The sequence below is a fragment of the Oncorhynchus mykiss genome, chromosome 1 (assembly GCF_057628025.1).
Source record: "Oncorhynchus mykiss isolate SJ-2025 chromosome 1, ASM5762802v1, whole genome shotgun sequence".
NCBI classification, from domain to species: domain Eukaryota; kingdom Metazoa; phylum Chordata; class Actinopteri; order Salmoniformes; family Salmonidae; genus Oncorhynchus; species Oncorhynchus mykiss.
The window spans coordinates 83,655,943-83,672,848 of NC_143022.1; the positions used below are offsets into that span (position 1 = coordinate 83,655,943).

Here is a 16,906-nt window from a genome sequence, read left to right on the forward strand (position 1 = left end):
ACTAGTCTGACATTGTTAGAAATATGTCTGTTCCTCATGAAGCCAGACTGTGTTTCATCAATGATTGCATCCAGGACTTCTTTAATTATTTTTGCAAGTAGTAAGGCTAATATCTTATAGTCATTATTAAGAAGACAAATTGGACACCAGTTATCGATGAGCAGCACTTCTTTTTTAGGCTTAGGTATCAGTGTTATTAACCCCTGACTCGTTGTAGGAGGGAGAACAATGTTTTTAATACTCTCTAAAAAGACTTCAAATAGGAAGGGAGCTACTTGTTCAGAAAATAATTTGTAAAATTCTGATGTAATTCCATCAACACCTGGTGATTTATTGTTCTTTAGATGTTCTCCAGCCACCTGCTGGAGAAGATAGATTTTTGGCCTAGTTAGCCCTCTCGCTTCGCCACTTCCTCTCTTGTGTGACTCACAAATGTACGTTCATTACTATAGCTCCCGCCTTGGGACAATCAGAGTAATTTTGTAAGTACCGGATCTCTATGGCAAGACGCATTATTCACTCAAATTATGTCAAAATCGGGTCAGTGGACGGACAAACGGAGAACCATCCACTGTCCCCTCTCCGATTTCATTGTGGGGGACAATAATACACTGTAATAGCAGAGCAATGTTTTTGAAACCACTGAAATATATGTGCATTTTCCTAATATTATAAACTTGTTTTATTGAGTTTTTAACTGAAAGTAAGAGCCAGTTACTCTGAAATTGACGCTGTAGCTTTAAGGGAATCTCAACACACCATCATTTTATTTAAAAGAAAACAGGCAGGAATGCAAGTAGCAACTCGCCAGTGAATTTACAACTTTTTAAGTCACACTTTTCCCCATGTAATGATTTGCATGATATTGATGAAATTAAGCTTGGTTTGTTCTAAGGTAAATTGTTCAGCTAACTAACTAGCTAGCTAACTTAGCTAGTACGTTAGTATGTGAGGAGGATGCAGACATGTTGTTTACCAAGCTCTGTATAATATGAATGACACTGTATGATAACTGTACTGTATTTTTACATTCGTATGAGGGGTACATTTTTACAATGCTGATGTTACTTGAGGAATCAAATGTCATTAGCTAGCTAACGTTAGCTATAGCTTGCTAGCTGTTGTACCACATTATTGTCTTCAAACTAAATTAGTGTATGGGCAATTAAATAAACCATTTAGATGTCTGTACATGCTTGTGAATTGTTGCATTATTCAAGAGTGTAATATGGTTTTGTTGCATTAAGCAAGAGTGTAATATGGTAGATGAAAAGTTGCTCGCATAGCTAGTTGAATAGTTTACACGCTTAAAAGGCTCGTTACATTTTGACAGGAAAATGGTCCAATTCACACACTTATCAAGATAACATCCCTGGTCATCTCCACATAAAACTGCTGAACAATGGTTGAGTATTGGTTTAGCATACACTAACACTGTAATGGATAGTTTGACTGCATTCACTATGAAAACTGAAGTCATGGTAAAATAAAACACATTACACGAGTACATGACTCAACGTCCTTGTCCCAGTTTATAAAGTTAAAGAAGGGAAATGTGTTGGAAGCCCTTGGACCATTTTAGAAAGTTAAAGACGGTCAATGTGTTGGCAGCCCTTGTCCCATTTTATAAAGTTAAAGAAGGGAAATGTGTTGGCAGCCCTTGGCCCATTTTATAGAATAAAAGGCTCAATGGTTGCTCGACCTTGCAGTATTCAGTAGGGGGAGCTCTAGTTTTTCCCCTGCCCTAGTTTCTCTCCCTGTTGTCTTGGATTTAGTGCTGCAGTGTAGAAAATCAGGCCACTGTCTGCCATATTAGCTGGCTGCTGTATACAACGGTAAGGAACACACTCCCCGGTAAATGCCTTACAGTAAGGGAAGAGCCCAAAGCTAAACGAACGCAGTTGATATGTGAAGTGTTGTTCGATTATTTGTAACGTTTTTTTATGGCATGGTTATTCATACTGAGAGAATGGCGATATGATGAAATCAACAACTTCCTTTCTGTGCACTGTACGTGATCCTGTTCATAATTATTTTTATTGAATGCTTTTTAAAAACGTTTTTAAAGCTTTTACAAGGTTTTAGCACGTAACCAATTGATTTATAAAGAGACACATACAAATCATCTCACCACTTACACTAGGCTAAGGATTAGAATGAATTTAGGCTACTCTATAAGGAGGACAGTTGTTTACATGGCATGTACAGTGGCATAACTAACCAAAGGTTAACCTGAGGTTAATGTATAATTCTAGACTGAAACTGAAAGTGTGTCTCAAATGTATACTTTATGAACTGTGTAATAAACACTGTATGATAAACACTCAACTGTGTTTAAGCTTTCTTCTCTATGTCTTCAACAGGCTTTTTTCTCATCGTGCATTTACATCAACAACACACTCGCCTGCCCACCCCCAGATATCCTGACGTTCATCATGGGGCAGTTGTTGGCCTCAGAAAAGGAGCAGTCGGAGGCTCAGGTTGCTATTGGCTCTCTGCTCTACTCCGCCATGTTGGAAGCCGGTGCTCTGCCTGATGTTGCCGTCGACCACTATCTGCTAGCTAATCCAGAGAGCCTAGACTCCAGGGCCCACCTACAGGACCACCTCCGCCAGCTGCAGGGGCACGTAGGTAACCGGGCGCCCACCTACCTGAAGGAGCTGATCAGCCGCCTGGTCGCTTTCTCTGACGAGCCCAAGGTTGCAGGCCTGGTGGGCTTGGTGGTCTCCATGGTGATGGAGACGGCATACGCCTCGTCCAGGGGGTCAGTGAGGTCAAGGGGTTGCCAAGTCGAGGAACGGCGAGCGGAGCTCCAGGACGTTATGGAGGAGTACCTCAAGCGCTGCCGGATGCACTTGAAGGATGAGCAGAAGCTGAGAGAAGACACCCAGCGTCTGGAGGGCCAGCTGAGCTACTTGCTGACCCAGCTGAAGAACACCATGCTCAGGGAAGGCCCCAGCTCCAAGGCCCTGAAGCACTGGGCCAGCGGCGCCGCCTTTCACACGCAGATGCTGCTGCACCTGACCAGGCTAGAGCAGAGAGGAAACCCGCTGGTCGTCCAGGCTGCAATGGAGCAGTACCAAGAGGACTTCAGAGAGATTCTACCTGCGTACAGATGCTACAAAGCCAGTACGGTGACTGTGATAAAGTGTAGGGGAGGGCTGCAGACCGGGGAGGATCCTCTGACTGAGGGGAGTGTGACTGGGTTCACTGTGGTGGATAAAGAGTTAGGGAAGAGTGTGAGTGTACCCCTACCTGAGGACGCTCCCCCTGGCATTGTCCTGATCACTTCAGATATGTGTGCTCAAGCCTATTTAGAGCGACTGTTCTCTCCACAAGGCCCCATTGCAGACCTGGAGAGGTACTTTCTCAACAGCAGAGAGAGTCTACGCATGAAGTTGATGGTACAAGAACCAACGGACCCAAACGAGAGGCTGAGCATAGTGGAAACAGAACCCCTAGACAGAAGATAACACATGTTCATATTGACTTTCATACAGGCAAAGGCAAGATGCAAAATCCACAGAACTGAACGAACACTCTTGACTAAATGTGCATTTATTGTATTGTATGTATGATCAAATGTTGAATAATAATCTGGTTTATTCAATGCTAATGTTCTCCTATGAATTTCTGAGAAAATATATTATAAAAGCCCATGAATAATTCCTTCCCACGCAAATCAATTGTTATAATGCTAGAAACTAATTGTACAGACACAAATGGCAAAAGTAGCACAGTTCACAGTACTTAATTGTCTATGGTATTGAAAAGGATGCTTGAGTGCAGTTTGCAGGTTTGAATTGATTTCTTCGTGCTTTGTGGAAGTGGTTCTTTCTTACTTTGTCCTCACATTCAGTTCAATAACCTTTTCTACAGCTTTGTAGAGTGCTCGGAAGCAACAGCTGATTCTTTGAAAATAAACTCTTAATGGTTTTGCTGCTGCCATGGCTGAATGTAATGTAGGAATGTGTCAAACTTTATCGAGGCCTGTCAAATTGAATGCCATTTGAGTCACACTTCATTGCTACAATTACAAGTCAAAGTGAGCGACGGAGCTGCTCTCCTAATGCTACGTGATTAGTACTCTGCACTTCTACACTTTCTAAAGCTCTCTCTTTTATTCTCAATCTCCATCCCTTTCTCTCTCTTTTCTCTCCTCCCTGCCTCTCTGTCACGTAGCATTAGCTATCCATGTGAGGTGGGCCTGTGAGCCAACACTGCCAGAGGAACAGAGTTGGGCTCTGTGATGTCACTCTGCGCAGACCTGCCACCTTTAACACCCTACTCTGACATCTCAGCCACTCTTACTGTAACTCAAATCCTCCTTTTCAGAGTTAGTTACTTAGAGGGGGGAGGGAAGCTACCGGACTTTTAAACTTAGCACCCAGCAGAGATACCCTGTGGTGTCACATGTAATGTATAATGTTTCTGAAAGGCCAAAGGGTGTGTTTTTGTCATTATAGATAGTCACGCTCCACTGCAGTAGCTATGTCTTCTCTTAGTGTTAGCAGAGAGGGGTGTGTGTAGTGTTATCCATCTATCCTCGGGGTATTCACACACACACACACACACCCCTGCTGGATGCTTATCTCTTAGCTTAGCATTCTGACCCCCCCATGGTAATGATGGTGGACTAGAAGATGGCACTGGGCCTTCTGCCGCACCTTGCTGGTCTCCCTAGGCAGACTGGTTGCCTCCTACATTAACAATGTTCCGACATACACATGTACACAGATACAAGAATCGGTTGGTTTAGTTGGAAATTGATGTGCAGGAAAACCATCCAGAGCTGTTTCCGTTTGTGCCCTGGTATAAACACCGTTGTACAGACAGTGTAGTGACTCATTCCAGGCACAGCCACACAACCTTTGGCATACAACCATGACTTATTCAACATTTTGTTGTGTTACAGCCTGAATTCAAAATGTATTAAATATTCTCACCCATCTACACACAATACCCCAGTGAAAACATGTTTTTAGAAATTTTTGCAAATCTATTGATAATGAAGTACAGAAATATCTCATTTACATAAGTATTCACACCTCAGTCAATACTTTGTAGAAGCACCTTTGGCAGCGATTACACTTGTGACTATTTCAGTGTAAGTCTCTAAGAGCTTTCCACACCTGGATTGCACAATATTTGCCCATTATTCTTCCTCTCCGGCAAATGAGTTAGGAAGGACACCTGTATCTTTGTAGTTATTGGCTGTATAGATACAGCATCCAAAGTGTAATAAATAACATCACCATGCTCAAAGGGATATTTTTTTAGCCATCTACCAATAGCTGCCTTCTTTGCGAGGCATTGGAAAACCTCCCTGGTCTTGTGGTTGAATCTATGTTTGAAATTCCCTGCTTGACTGAGGGACCTTACAGATCATTCCATGTGTGGGATACAGAGATGAGGTATTCATTCAAAAATCATGTTAAACACTATTATTACACACAGAGTAAGTCCATGCAACTTATGTGACTTGTTAAGCACATGTTTACTCCTGAACTTATTTAGGCTTGGGGTTGAATACTTATTGACTCAAGACATTTAAGCTTTTCCATTTTTAAATCATTTGTAAAAAAAAAAAAGAAAGAATCTAAAGCATAATTCCACTTTGACATTATGAGATATTGTGTGTAGGCCAGAGACAAACAATTCTGGCTGTAATACAACAAAATGTGGAAAAATTCAAGGGGTGAGAATACATTCTGATGGCTCTGTAGATGTTTTAGAAAGGTTGTAAGTGGCTTTGCCAAAGGTTCACAAGATCACATCCCTCACTCTAGCACCCCAGACAGATAGCTTCTCAAACAGATGCATTTAAAAACAGTTTATTAACATGCATTGTTGAGTACACCTTCCTTCCTGACTTGGTCTGGTCCTTCACTTTATGACACAGGACACATAGATCTCTCTCCTAGATGTGCTGTCTTAATCATTTTAGTGCCGGCTATGGCTGTTATTTTCAGGGCTGACAATGTAGCCTGTCGGAGGACTGTTTGATGTTTGATCTTTTGTCTCTGGAATGAAAGTGATATTAAAGTATTCTTTTTCCCTGCTGGGGGGGATAGTTCATGTTGCAGATTAAACAATAAAAGGATGAGATATCTTCAGAGATCATGATGCATGATATTTATTCATCTAGAATGGGAATGGAGGTATGTACAGTGCATTCGGAAAGTATTCAGACCCCTTGACTTTTTCCACATTTTATTATGTTACAGCCTTATTCTAAAATTGATAAAATATATTTTTCCCACTCATCAATCTGCACACAATATCCCATAATAACAAAGCAAAAACAGCTTTTTAGAAGTGATTACAGCCTCGAGTCTTGAGTTTGACGCTACAAGTTTGGTACACCTGTATTTGGGGAGTTTCTCCCATTCTTCTCTGCAGATCCTCTCAAGCTCTGTCAGGTTGAATGGGGAGCATCACTGCACAGCTATTTTCAGGTCTCTCCAGAGATGTTTGATTGGGTCCAGGCTTTAGCTGCGCCACTCAAGGACATTCAGAGACTTGTCCTGAAGACACTCCTACGTTGTCTTGGCTGTGTGCTTAGGGTTGTTGTCCTGTTGGAAGGGGAACCTTCACCCCAGTCTGAGGTCCTGAGTGCTCTGGAGCAGGTTTTCATCAAGGATCTCTCTGTACTTTGCTCCATTCATCTTTCCCTCGATCTTGACTCTCCCAGTTCCTGCCGCTGAAAAACATCCACACAGCATGATGCTGCCAGGTGATGAGCGGTGCCTGGTTTCCTCCAGACGTGATGCTTGGCATTCAGGCCAAAGAGTTCAATCTTGGTTTCATCAGACCAGAGAATCTTGTGTCTCATGGTCTGAGAGTCCTTTAGGTGCCTTTTGGCAAACTCCAAGCGGGCTGTCATGTGCATTTTTACTGAGGAGTGGCTTCCGTCTGGCCAGTCTACCATAAAGGCCTGATTGGTTGAGTGCTGTAGAGATGGTTGTCCTTCTGGAAGGTTCTCCCATCACAACAGAGTTACTCTGGAGCTCTGTCAGAGTGACCATTGGGTCCTTTGTCACCTCCCTGAACAAGGCCCTTCTTCCTCAATTGCTCAGTTTGGCCAGGCAGCCAGCTCTAGGAAGACTCTTGGTGGTTCCAAACTTCTTCCATTTAAGAATGATGGAGGCAACTGTGTTTTTGGGGACCTTCAATGCTGCAGACATTTTTTGGTACCCTTCCCCAGATCTGTGCCTCGACACAATTCTGTCTCGGAGCTCTACGGACAACTCCTTCAACCTCATGGCTTGGTTTTTGCTCTGACATGCACTGTCAACTGTGGGACCTTATATAGACAGCTGTGTGCCTTTCCAAATCATGTCCAATAAATGGAATTTACCTCGGTGGACTCCGATCAAGTTGTAGAAACATCTCAAGGACGACCAATGGAAACAGGATGCTGAGTCTCGAGTCTCATAGCAAAGAATCCTAATACTTATGTAAGTTATTGCTGTTTTATATATCTTATAAATTAGCAAACATTTCTAAAAACCTGTCATTATGGGGTATTGTGTGTAGATTGATGAGGAAAAACATGTATTTCATCCATTTTAGAATAAGGCTGAGAGAGAGGACTGTGTGGGAATACGCACCTGTGTATTCTAGGTGTGTTTGTGTCATTCAGTAGTGTTCTTCATTCCATACATTTTCTTTAACAGGGTCATTATTCATCAAGAAGGGAGCTTCTAAGCCTGAAACCAGGCAGGTCAGAGCACCACACCACATGTATCACACTATCTTAATCAGGATAAATTGGATGAATTTATATCTAATCCCCCATAACAGATTTGCCAATCTGTGATGATGTGTCATGTGCTGCAAATCTAATGAGATCAGTGCGGATAATCAATTAACAGATCATATAATCCATGAAGATGGTATATGATGAGAGATTTGCAAGTATTACAATACTTTTGTAAAATAGTGGAGCAGAGGGTCAGGTAGTGACAGATAACGACTAGAAATAAATGGAAAGGCAAGCAGAAATAACCTCCCAAAACGATACATGTTTATGTTTTTAAAAGTTCTACAGATGTTCAGTCTTTTTATCTCTTTCGCCCTCTAAGGTCTCATGGCCAGTCAGCTCTGTAGAGGCTAAAGTAATGACTGTGATGTTTACTAATGCAGTGTCTGGGTTAGTCCTTGGTCTTGAAGCTTCTCCAGAGCAGTGCTCTTCTTTTATTAACACCATTCATCTCTTCTTCTCTTCATTAACCTCATGCCTTCCTTTTTTCTCTGTGGTGTTGTTGTGGTTAATGACCAAGGCGCCACACACACACACACACACACACACACACACACACACACACACACACACACACACACACACACACACACACACACACACACACACACACACACACACACACACACACACACACACACACACACACACACAGCGGGTGACACTAGCTTTGCAAGTCTTACCAGCGCCCTAACATGAGGGCCATGATGCTCTGTTGTTGTGGTAACATGTCTGCGATCCATAGAGGTTGAAAATAACAAAGGTTAAGACAACGTAATAATTCCATGCGAAACGCTTGAAAATTAACAAATTCATTGGACTAGCGCCGTTGCGGTTTAGTATTGAAAACGTAACCGACGGTGGGGAAATCAAGTAATAAAGTGTCTGTATTATTCCAACCTCAGTGTGGAAATATATATATGTAAAACACAGATATATACATTTTTGACTGCACTGGGCCTTTAATGAGATCGACAGCACGCTATTATTTTTCCACAATGCAAACCACAAATACTTGAATGTTGACAGCCCTCATCAAACATATACTCAAACATTGAGAGCCTTTATCATACAAGAACAACCTTCACTCTGCATTTCTAATCATGTATACCCAGAATTGGCGGTCGGTGCCGTTTAAGATGGGGGAGAACGATTATTTATTTTGGAGCGTGGCCTTGTTTTTATGACATCATATTGAATGACTCTCATTATATTCTATTCACCCAGCTCAATGTAACATTTCTAGGTTTAGGCTACTACGTGATACTCAAACTTCCCCATTACCCAACATGAGGTTGCTACATCCCAGTCTATGAATGAAAGTTTAAGATGAAGTTTGAGTAATCGAGGTGACAGACATTGACACATTCAATACCACCTTGCACATTCTTGCCTGCATCTAGCTGATCTAGGGTGTAATCATTAATCCAACAGTTGGTATGTTTATCCACGTTTCGTTCCATTAGCTTCTGTATGAAGAAACATTTTTCAACAGAATTGGCAGAATTAATACACCCCTGATCACACGCAAACACAGTACACTTTCATAGCATCCACATACAAACAGCATGATCCCTTTGATCGTTGTATAATTTCTTTTCGCATCTACACGCTCTCCTCCTTTTACCTTTTTCCTTCGTTTGTGTACTTCAGTGCACAACACATCAGCTGTCTGTGTCCAGGCGAAAAAACATTTCCAAGCCAAACCTTCATATCATAACTGCTACACACAGCCTACAACGTTGCCACCATATTATAACGTCATAGTCAACATAGCTACTAGAACTGGCGTGTAAGTAAACCCGCTACAATCATGCAGTACAGTGTACAGCCAGCAATTAGTTTAGCAGTTACACCGGCTGTCCCCAGTGGCAATAAATTAATACAACCAAAAGCTTACCTTGACTTTGAAGTGTTCCAGTGTTGGATAGCCATAGTCAGCTAGCTAACATTGCATCCCTCTCTGTTTGAGCCTGGTGTTTGAGTAGGCTGAACTAGTTAACTGCATTCACTAGCTAACTAAGTAAAAGTGGGGGAAAAAATACAAAATATAGCTCTCTCTCTCTCTCTCTCTCGCTCTCTCACTTCTCCTTCATTTTTAAAACATGTATTTGTTCAAAACTGTTCAACTATTGTCTTTCTCTTTGAGTCAATTACTCACTACATTTTATGCACTGCAGTGCCAGCTAGCTGTAGCTTATGCTTTCAGTACTAGATTCCTTCTCTGATCCTTTGATTGGGTGGACAACATGTCAGTTCATGCTGCAAGAGCTCTGATACGTTGGAGGACATCCTCCGGAAGTTGTCATAATTACTGTGTAATTCTTTGGGGGTGAGAACCATGAGCCTCCTAGGTTTTGTATTGAAGTCAATGTACCCAGAGGAGGACAGAAACTAGCTGTCCTGCGTCTACACCTTGGTGCTACAAACTTCCTGTGCTTACCGGGGGGCTAGAGAGACCGGGCAGGCACTGTGTTATGCTGTGGTGCGCACGGTGTCTCCAGTGCGGGTGCATAGCCCGGTGCGGTACATTCCAGCTCCGCGTATCGGCCGGGCTAGAGTGAGCATCGAGCCAAGTGCCATGAAGCCGGCTCTACGCATCTTGTCTCCAGTGCGTCTCCTTGGGCCGGCTTACATGGCACCAGCCTTGCGCTCGGTGTCTCCGGTTCGCCTGCATAGCCCAGTGCGGGCTATTCCACCTCGCCGCACTGGCAGGGCGACCGGGAGCATTCAACCAGGTAAGGTTGGGCAGGCTCGGTGCTCAAGAGCCCCAGTGCGCCTGCACGGTCCGGTCTATCCAGTACCACCTCCACGCATCAGCCCTCCGGTGGCAGCTCCCCGCACCAGGCTTCCTGTGCGTGCTCTCGGCCCAGTACCACCAGTGCCACCACCACGCATCAGGCCTACAGTGCGCCTCGCCTGTCCAGCGCTGCCAGAGCCTTCCTCCTCTCCAGCGCTGTCAGAGTCTCCCGCCTGTTTAGCGCTGCCAGAGCCTTCCGCCTCTACAGCGCTGCCGGAGTCTCCCGCCTGTCCAGAGCTGCCAGTCTGCAAGGAGCTGCCAGTCTGCAAGGAGCTGCCAGTCTGCAAGGAGCTGCCAGTCTGCAATGAGCTGCCAGTCTGCAAGGAGCTGCCAGTCTGCAAGGAGCTGCCAGAGCTGCCAGTCTGCAGGATGCCGCCAGAGCTGCCAGTCTGCAAGGAGCCGCCAGAGCTGCCAGTCTGCAAGAAGCCGCCAGAGCCGCCAGTCAGCATGGAGCAGCCAGAGCCGCCAGTCAGCATGGAGCAGCCAGAGCCGCCAGTCAGCATGGAGCAGCCAGAGCCGCCAGTCTGCATGGAGCAGCCAGAGCCGCCAGTCTGCATGGAGCAGCCAGAGCCGCCAGTCTGCATGGAGCAGCCAGAGCCGCCAGTCAGCATGGAGCAGCCAGAGCCAACTACCTGCCTGAGCTTCCTCTCAGTGCTGAGCTTCCTCTCAGTGCTGAGCTACCCCTCAGTCCCGAGCTACCCCTCAGTCCCGAGCTACCCCTCAGTCCCGAGCTACCCCTCAGTCCCGAGCTACCTCAGTCCCGAGCTGCCCCTCAGTCCAGTGGGGTCCTTGGTGAGGACTACTAGGCCAAGGTCGGCGGCGAGGATCGCCTATCTAAGGACGCAAGGCAAAGGGACTAAGACTTTGTTGGAGTGGGGTCCACGTCCCGTGCCGGAGCCGCCACCATGGACAGACGCCCACCCGTCACCACCTGTCACGCCCTGGTCTTAGTATTTTGTGTTTTCTTTATTAATTTGGTCAGGCCAGGGTGTGACATGGGTTTTGTATGTGGTGTGTTTTGTCTTGGGGTTTTTGTTAGGTATTGGGTTTGTATTATAGTAGGGGTTTCTAGCATAGTCTATGACTGTCTGGAGTGGTTCTCAATCAGAGGCAGGTGTTTATCGTTGTCTCTGATTGGGAACCATATTTAGGCAGCCATATTCTTTGAGTGTTTCGTGGGTGATTGTTCCTGTCTTTGTGTTTGTTGTCACCAGATAGGCTGTTTAGGTTTTCGCATGTTTATTGTTTTGTTAGTTTATTCATGTATAGTGTCTTCATAAATTAAAACATGAATAACCACCACGCTGCATTTTGGTCCGACTTCACTGAAAGAAAACCGTTACACTACTGTAGAACTTTATTGCAAAACAGTGTGTTTTAATCAATTATTTGATGATATGAATATATTTATTTAAAAAGGATAACTTTTTAAATGTTTAGCTATTTGAATTTTTCTGAAATTCACCCTTCCTCTCCTGGGGAGCCTCCACTGATACCCAGAGTAACATTTAAGGAAAATAATTAATAGCGACTACAGCATTGCCATTTTATCTGCACCAGCATTGGGTATTTTCTCTGCAGTGGACACCTGCTACTACAACTGTACCAGGTTCATACTAATGTACCTCCCTGTCTCCCCTCCTCTCAGTCTCCCCTCCGTCTCTGTGTTCACTGTCACTCATTACATTCCTTTATTCTCTCTCTCTCTCTCTCTCTCTCTCTCTCTCAGAGATAATTTACCCTCCAGTGACACTATGGGTTATGGGTAACTGTGGTGGTACATATGGTAGTATATTTTACTGTATGACTCTAATTTCTCTCCCTCTGTAACGGTTCTCTTGTTGTGAAGTAGAGGCGGACCAAAAAGCAGCGTGGTTGTTATTCATTGTACTTTAATAACGAAACTGTACATGAATAAACTAACAAAATAACAAACGTGCGAAAACCCAAAAGTCATATCTGGTGCAAACACAGAGACAGGAACAATCACCCACAAACACACAGTGAAACCCAGGCTACCTAAATATGGTTCCCAATCAGAGACAATGACTAACACCTGCCTCTGATTGAGATCCATATCAGGCCAGACATAGAAATAGACAAACAAGACATCCAACATAGAATGCCCACTCAGATCACACCCTGACCAACCAAAACATAGAAACATACAAAGCAAACTATGGTCAGGGTGTGACACCCTCTCTTTCTCTCTCTCTTTCTATCATTTCTCTCTCCCTCTCTCTCTCTCTCTCTCTCTCTCTCCCTCTATTTCTCTCTTTCTCTGTCTACATTCATTTCCATGTAAATTGGGTGTCAAATAAAAGCTAAGAGTCTTTTTTATTTTTTATTAAGACATGTATACATTTATTTGTATATACAAGTACCATATCCATTCCACTTCTTTTTTTTAAATGTATAAACACAAACAAACTGAAACAACACAACACAAAACCAACACAACCCCACACCTGATACACACTACAACATGCACAAACCTGTCCACGAACACACAAAAACACACAGTAGCATCCCCTTTCAATACACACATACAGTGGGGCAAAAAATTATTTAGTCAGCCACCAATTGTGGAAGTTCCCCCACTTAAAAAGAGGAGAGAGGCCTGTAATTTCCATCATAGGTACACTTCAACTATGACAGACACAATTAGAAAAAAAAATCCAGAAAATCACATTGTGGGATTTGTAATGAATTTATTTGCAAATTCTGGTGGAAAACAAGTATTTGGTCAATAACAAAAGTTTATCTCAATACTTTGTTATATACCCTTTGTTGGCAATGACAGAGGTCAAACGTTTTCTGTAAGTCTTCACAAGGTTTTCACACACTGTTGCTGGTATTTTGGCCCATTCCTCCATGCAGATCTCCTCTAGAGCAGTGATGTTTTGGGGCTGTTGCTGGGCAACACGGACTTTCAACTCCCTCCAAAGATTTTCTATGGGGTTGAGATCTGGAGACTGGCTAGGCCACTCCAGGACCTTGAAATTCTTCTTACGAAGCCACTCCTTCGTTGCCCGGGCGGTGTGTTGTAATACTGAACAAAAATGTAAATGCAGCATGCAACAATTTCTAAGATTTTACTGAGTTACAGTTCATATGAGGAAATCAGTCAGTTTTCAACAACAGTTTTCAGCTGTGCTAACAATTGAAAAAGGGTTTAGTAATGATCAATTAGCCTTTGAAAATGATCAACTTGGATTAGCTAACACAACATGCCATTGGAACACAGGAGTGATGGTTGCTGATAATGGGCCACTGTACGCCTATGCACATACTGTATTCCATAAAAAATCTGCCGTTTCCAGCTACAATAGTCATTTACAACATTAACAATGTCTACACTGTGTTTCGGATCAATTTGATGTTATTTTAATGGACAAAAAATATTTATATACATTATATATGGTTTTTTTCTCCACTTTATAGTGTTTGGATTAGGGGAAGGGTTAGCTAAGAGGGTTAAGGGAAGGGTTAGCTAACATGCTAAGTAGCTGCAAGATATCTCAAAAGTAGTTGAAAAGTTGCTAATGATCTAAAATGCTAAAGTTGTCCATGATGAGATTTGAACTTGCAACATTGGGTTGCGTTATACACCCACCCACCCTGACCAACCATACTACTTTGGTTTTTGCCGTAAGGAACCATCTGTCTTTTGTAACCATAACAAACATAACATATCATACTAATTTTGCGTCCCAGATTTATGTTTACTTTGTTATGTCTAATTTATCAGACTAGGCTGGGCTGAAACACAACAAAATTAAAATTAAAAAACTTTTAATGACTCCAACCTAAGTGTATGTAAGTGTATGTAAACTTCCGACTGCATCAGTCGTTTAAAGAGTAGCCAGTTTTGCCCTGCTTGCTTACAACTCTGAGAAAAAGTGCAACCAACACAGACAGCTGCTGCCTCTGTTCATCTCTCCAGTGCTGGTTCTATACACCAGCCTTTCATAAGCTTTACTTGCACACAGCCTGTCCGCGCACTCTGTGGTGCCTGTACTGTCCTAAATCCAGCCGGCTATTTCCAGAATGTGTGTGTGTGGGGGACGGGGGGGGGGGGGGGTCCCCCCTATCCCCAGTGAAGGTTGTGCCCCTGTGCCAGAGTGTTTAGGGTGTCTATAGCTAGGTTTCCATCCAATTGGCTACAGATTTTCATGCAAGTATTCTAAAATCTGCATAAAAACAATGTGCACATTTCCTCACCAAAGTTGGGTTTCCATCAAGTTGAGCTGATAAAAGCCTATGCGTAAATATGTAGTGCACATAAAAATAACTTTTGCGGTTGAATCGCAGTTTTTTTGTAACTGTATTGCAGCGGTATGTTTATAGTATCATAACTGCCCGTTACTGAACTGTAGAAGCTGTATGATGTATCTCTGTCCTGATGTTCTGCCTGATAACCTAGCTGTGTAGAGTCGCTGGTCTATATCCAGTCAACTGTAGCTTATACGCTGCTTTATGATAGAATCCCACTGATACAGCTATGGGACGAGGACGCTAAATCATCCTACATCATCATCATCTCACATCCAGAGAGCAATCTGCCATCCCAAAAAGTCAAGGCCAGTGACCTGGAAAAGATTGGAGCATCCTGGCACTGAATAGGAGATTGTGCATTGGTAGTAAGAGAGACAGTCAGTCAGTCACACACTGGCCATACAGAGGGGAATGATCATGTACTCTACAGCACTCTTTCCCCAGCAACATATTGCTCTCTCTGGCTGCACTACAATAGACTAGGTCCGTCCCCAATGTTCAACATTATTCCAGCCTTTACAGAAGATAATGGAGCCAATAACAGCATTACAAATAAGTATTAACATACCATATATAAAAACGAAGCTCTTAACAAACTTCGACTGCAACATTGTAGATCTGACATGATCTATTATCATTACTGTTTAGATGCCTATGGTGACACACCGTGTCTGATTCTACTACTACCTGACATTCACGGGCTGGGGCTTTGTGGCTTTTGTGGCTCAGAGAGTACAGCACTAGCCTCTGCACCGCAGGATGAAAGGATCCAACCTCTCCTGATAAACCATCAGTATTCTCTGTTTTAATGTGTGTCCACCTGCTGAGGCATTGAGCCGTCCTTGGTCAGCAAACTGGCAGTGGGGGAGAAAGACCCATTTAAAGAGTCTAACAGCACCAGCAGAGAGAGACGTGACCCGCTTACTCAAACCCGGCCTGGCTTTCTCAGCAATTTTTGGAATTTCCATTACACACATGCCATTTGGTCCGAGGGTCTTGAGATATGAGGGACTAGTAAACAGTCACCACTCGGCTATAGGGGCTGGCCAGTGACACGACAATCTGTCTTAGGGGGGCCTGTCATCCTTTTCTGGGATTGAACTATTTACTAACTACATTTTCCACACATAAGAACAAACTGATACAATACTAGAAGTGAAAGAAACTGTCACTCATGGAAGTTGAAACACAACTTGAAACAGAAGTTGGAGCAGAACTTAATTTGTCACATTTCCTGTATAACCCCTGGATCGATAATTTTTCCACTGACTAACTGGTTCTTTTGTATTTCTGATTTCTGACGGGGCTTGTTTTTATTTCCCCGAGATTACATTTATTTTGACATGTCAAACAGACGTCTCTGCTTCCTGTAGATAAAAGCCTGGGCGTCCTTTGAAGCGCCTGTCTGGAAATGAAAAGTGACAGCCGAGCGAGATCAGACAGCCGAGCACCCCTTACACAAATGAACAGGGGAAGGAACACCTAATGAATACAACAGTAAACACTTCAGAAACATGTTTGAAATGGGGACAATGAAAAATGACAGTATTCATCAAGTTGACAGCATCAAGTTATCTTGTGTGACAAACTGAATAGAACACTTTTCGTTTTGCTGAGATTTTTGAGCTCGTTCTGTGTAATGTGCATTCACACCGGTTTTCTGAAAGGGCTTCTTTGTCTCAGAAAGGTGAGAAAGGTGAGTTAAAGGCTGCAGTACCAATAAGGTGTAACTCTTAACACTCAAATACGATTATATGACAGAATATCTTCTTTCTCATAGCCACCTAGTTATACAAATAAAGTATTTATTAAAAAAATACAAACAATCAATGTGTCACTCACCTTCAATCGTTCTGACACTCACAAGAAGCATGCAGTTTGAAGTGTGATAGAAAAGATCCGCAGAAAGGGAAAATATAGCTTCTACACAAATGAAATATTACTGTAACCTGCAAATGGTGTATTACAGTATCCTGCAAGACTCGTGTATATAGATAATGTAGACATTGTTGAAAGGATCACATTAGTTATATTCTTTTTTCCTTTTCCAACATAACAACATT

General features: G+C 43.1%; 1 protein-coding gene across 2 annotated transcripts; it reads left to right on the forward strand.

Moving 5' to 3' along the window:
- The first annotated feature begins 1,755 nt into the window (after positions 1–1,755).
- Positions 1,756–3,936, forward strand: LOC110530352 (uncharacterized). Of its 2 annotated transcripts, none has more exons than XM_021613346.3 (2): positions 1,756–1,835; positions 2,364–3,936. In XM_021613346.3, the coding sequence occupies exon 2, from the start codon at positions 2,436–2,438 to the stop codon at positions 3,471–3,473; it is 1,038 nt and encodes a 345-aa protein (XP_021469021.2). In that variant the 5' UTR covers positions 1,756–1,835; positions 2,364–2,435; the 3' UTR covers positions 3,474–3,936. The 2 variants fall into 2 exon arrangements, with proteins under 2 accessions (XP_021469021.2, XP_021469012.2); XM_021613337.3 differs by having other exon boundaries at positions 1,774–2,010.
- Positions 3,937–16,906: the final 12,970 nt, after the last annotated feature.

What these genes read in the sequence shown, in the direction of transcription:
- LOC110530352 (XM_021613337.3), top strand. Translation starts at nt 1,978, where the DNA reads ATGATGAAATCAACAACTTCCTTTCTGTGCACT. An exon ending in CAACTTCCTTTCTGTGCACT is followed by an intron (nt 2,011 to 2,363) that starts GTACGTGATCCT and finishes TGTCTTCAACAG; the next exon opens with GCTTTTTTCTCATCGTGCAT.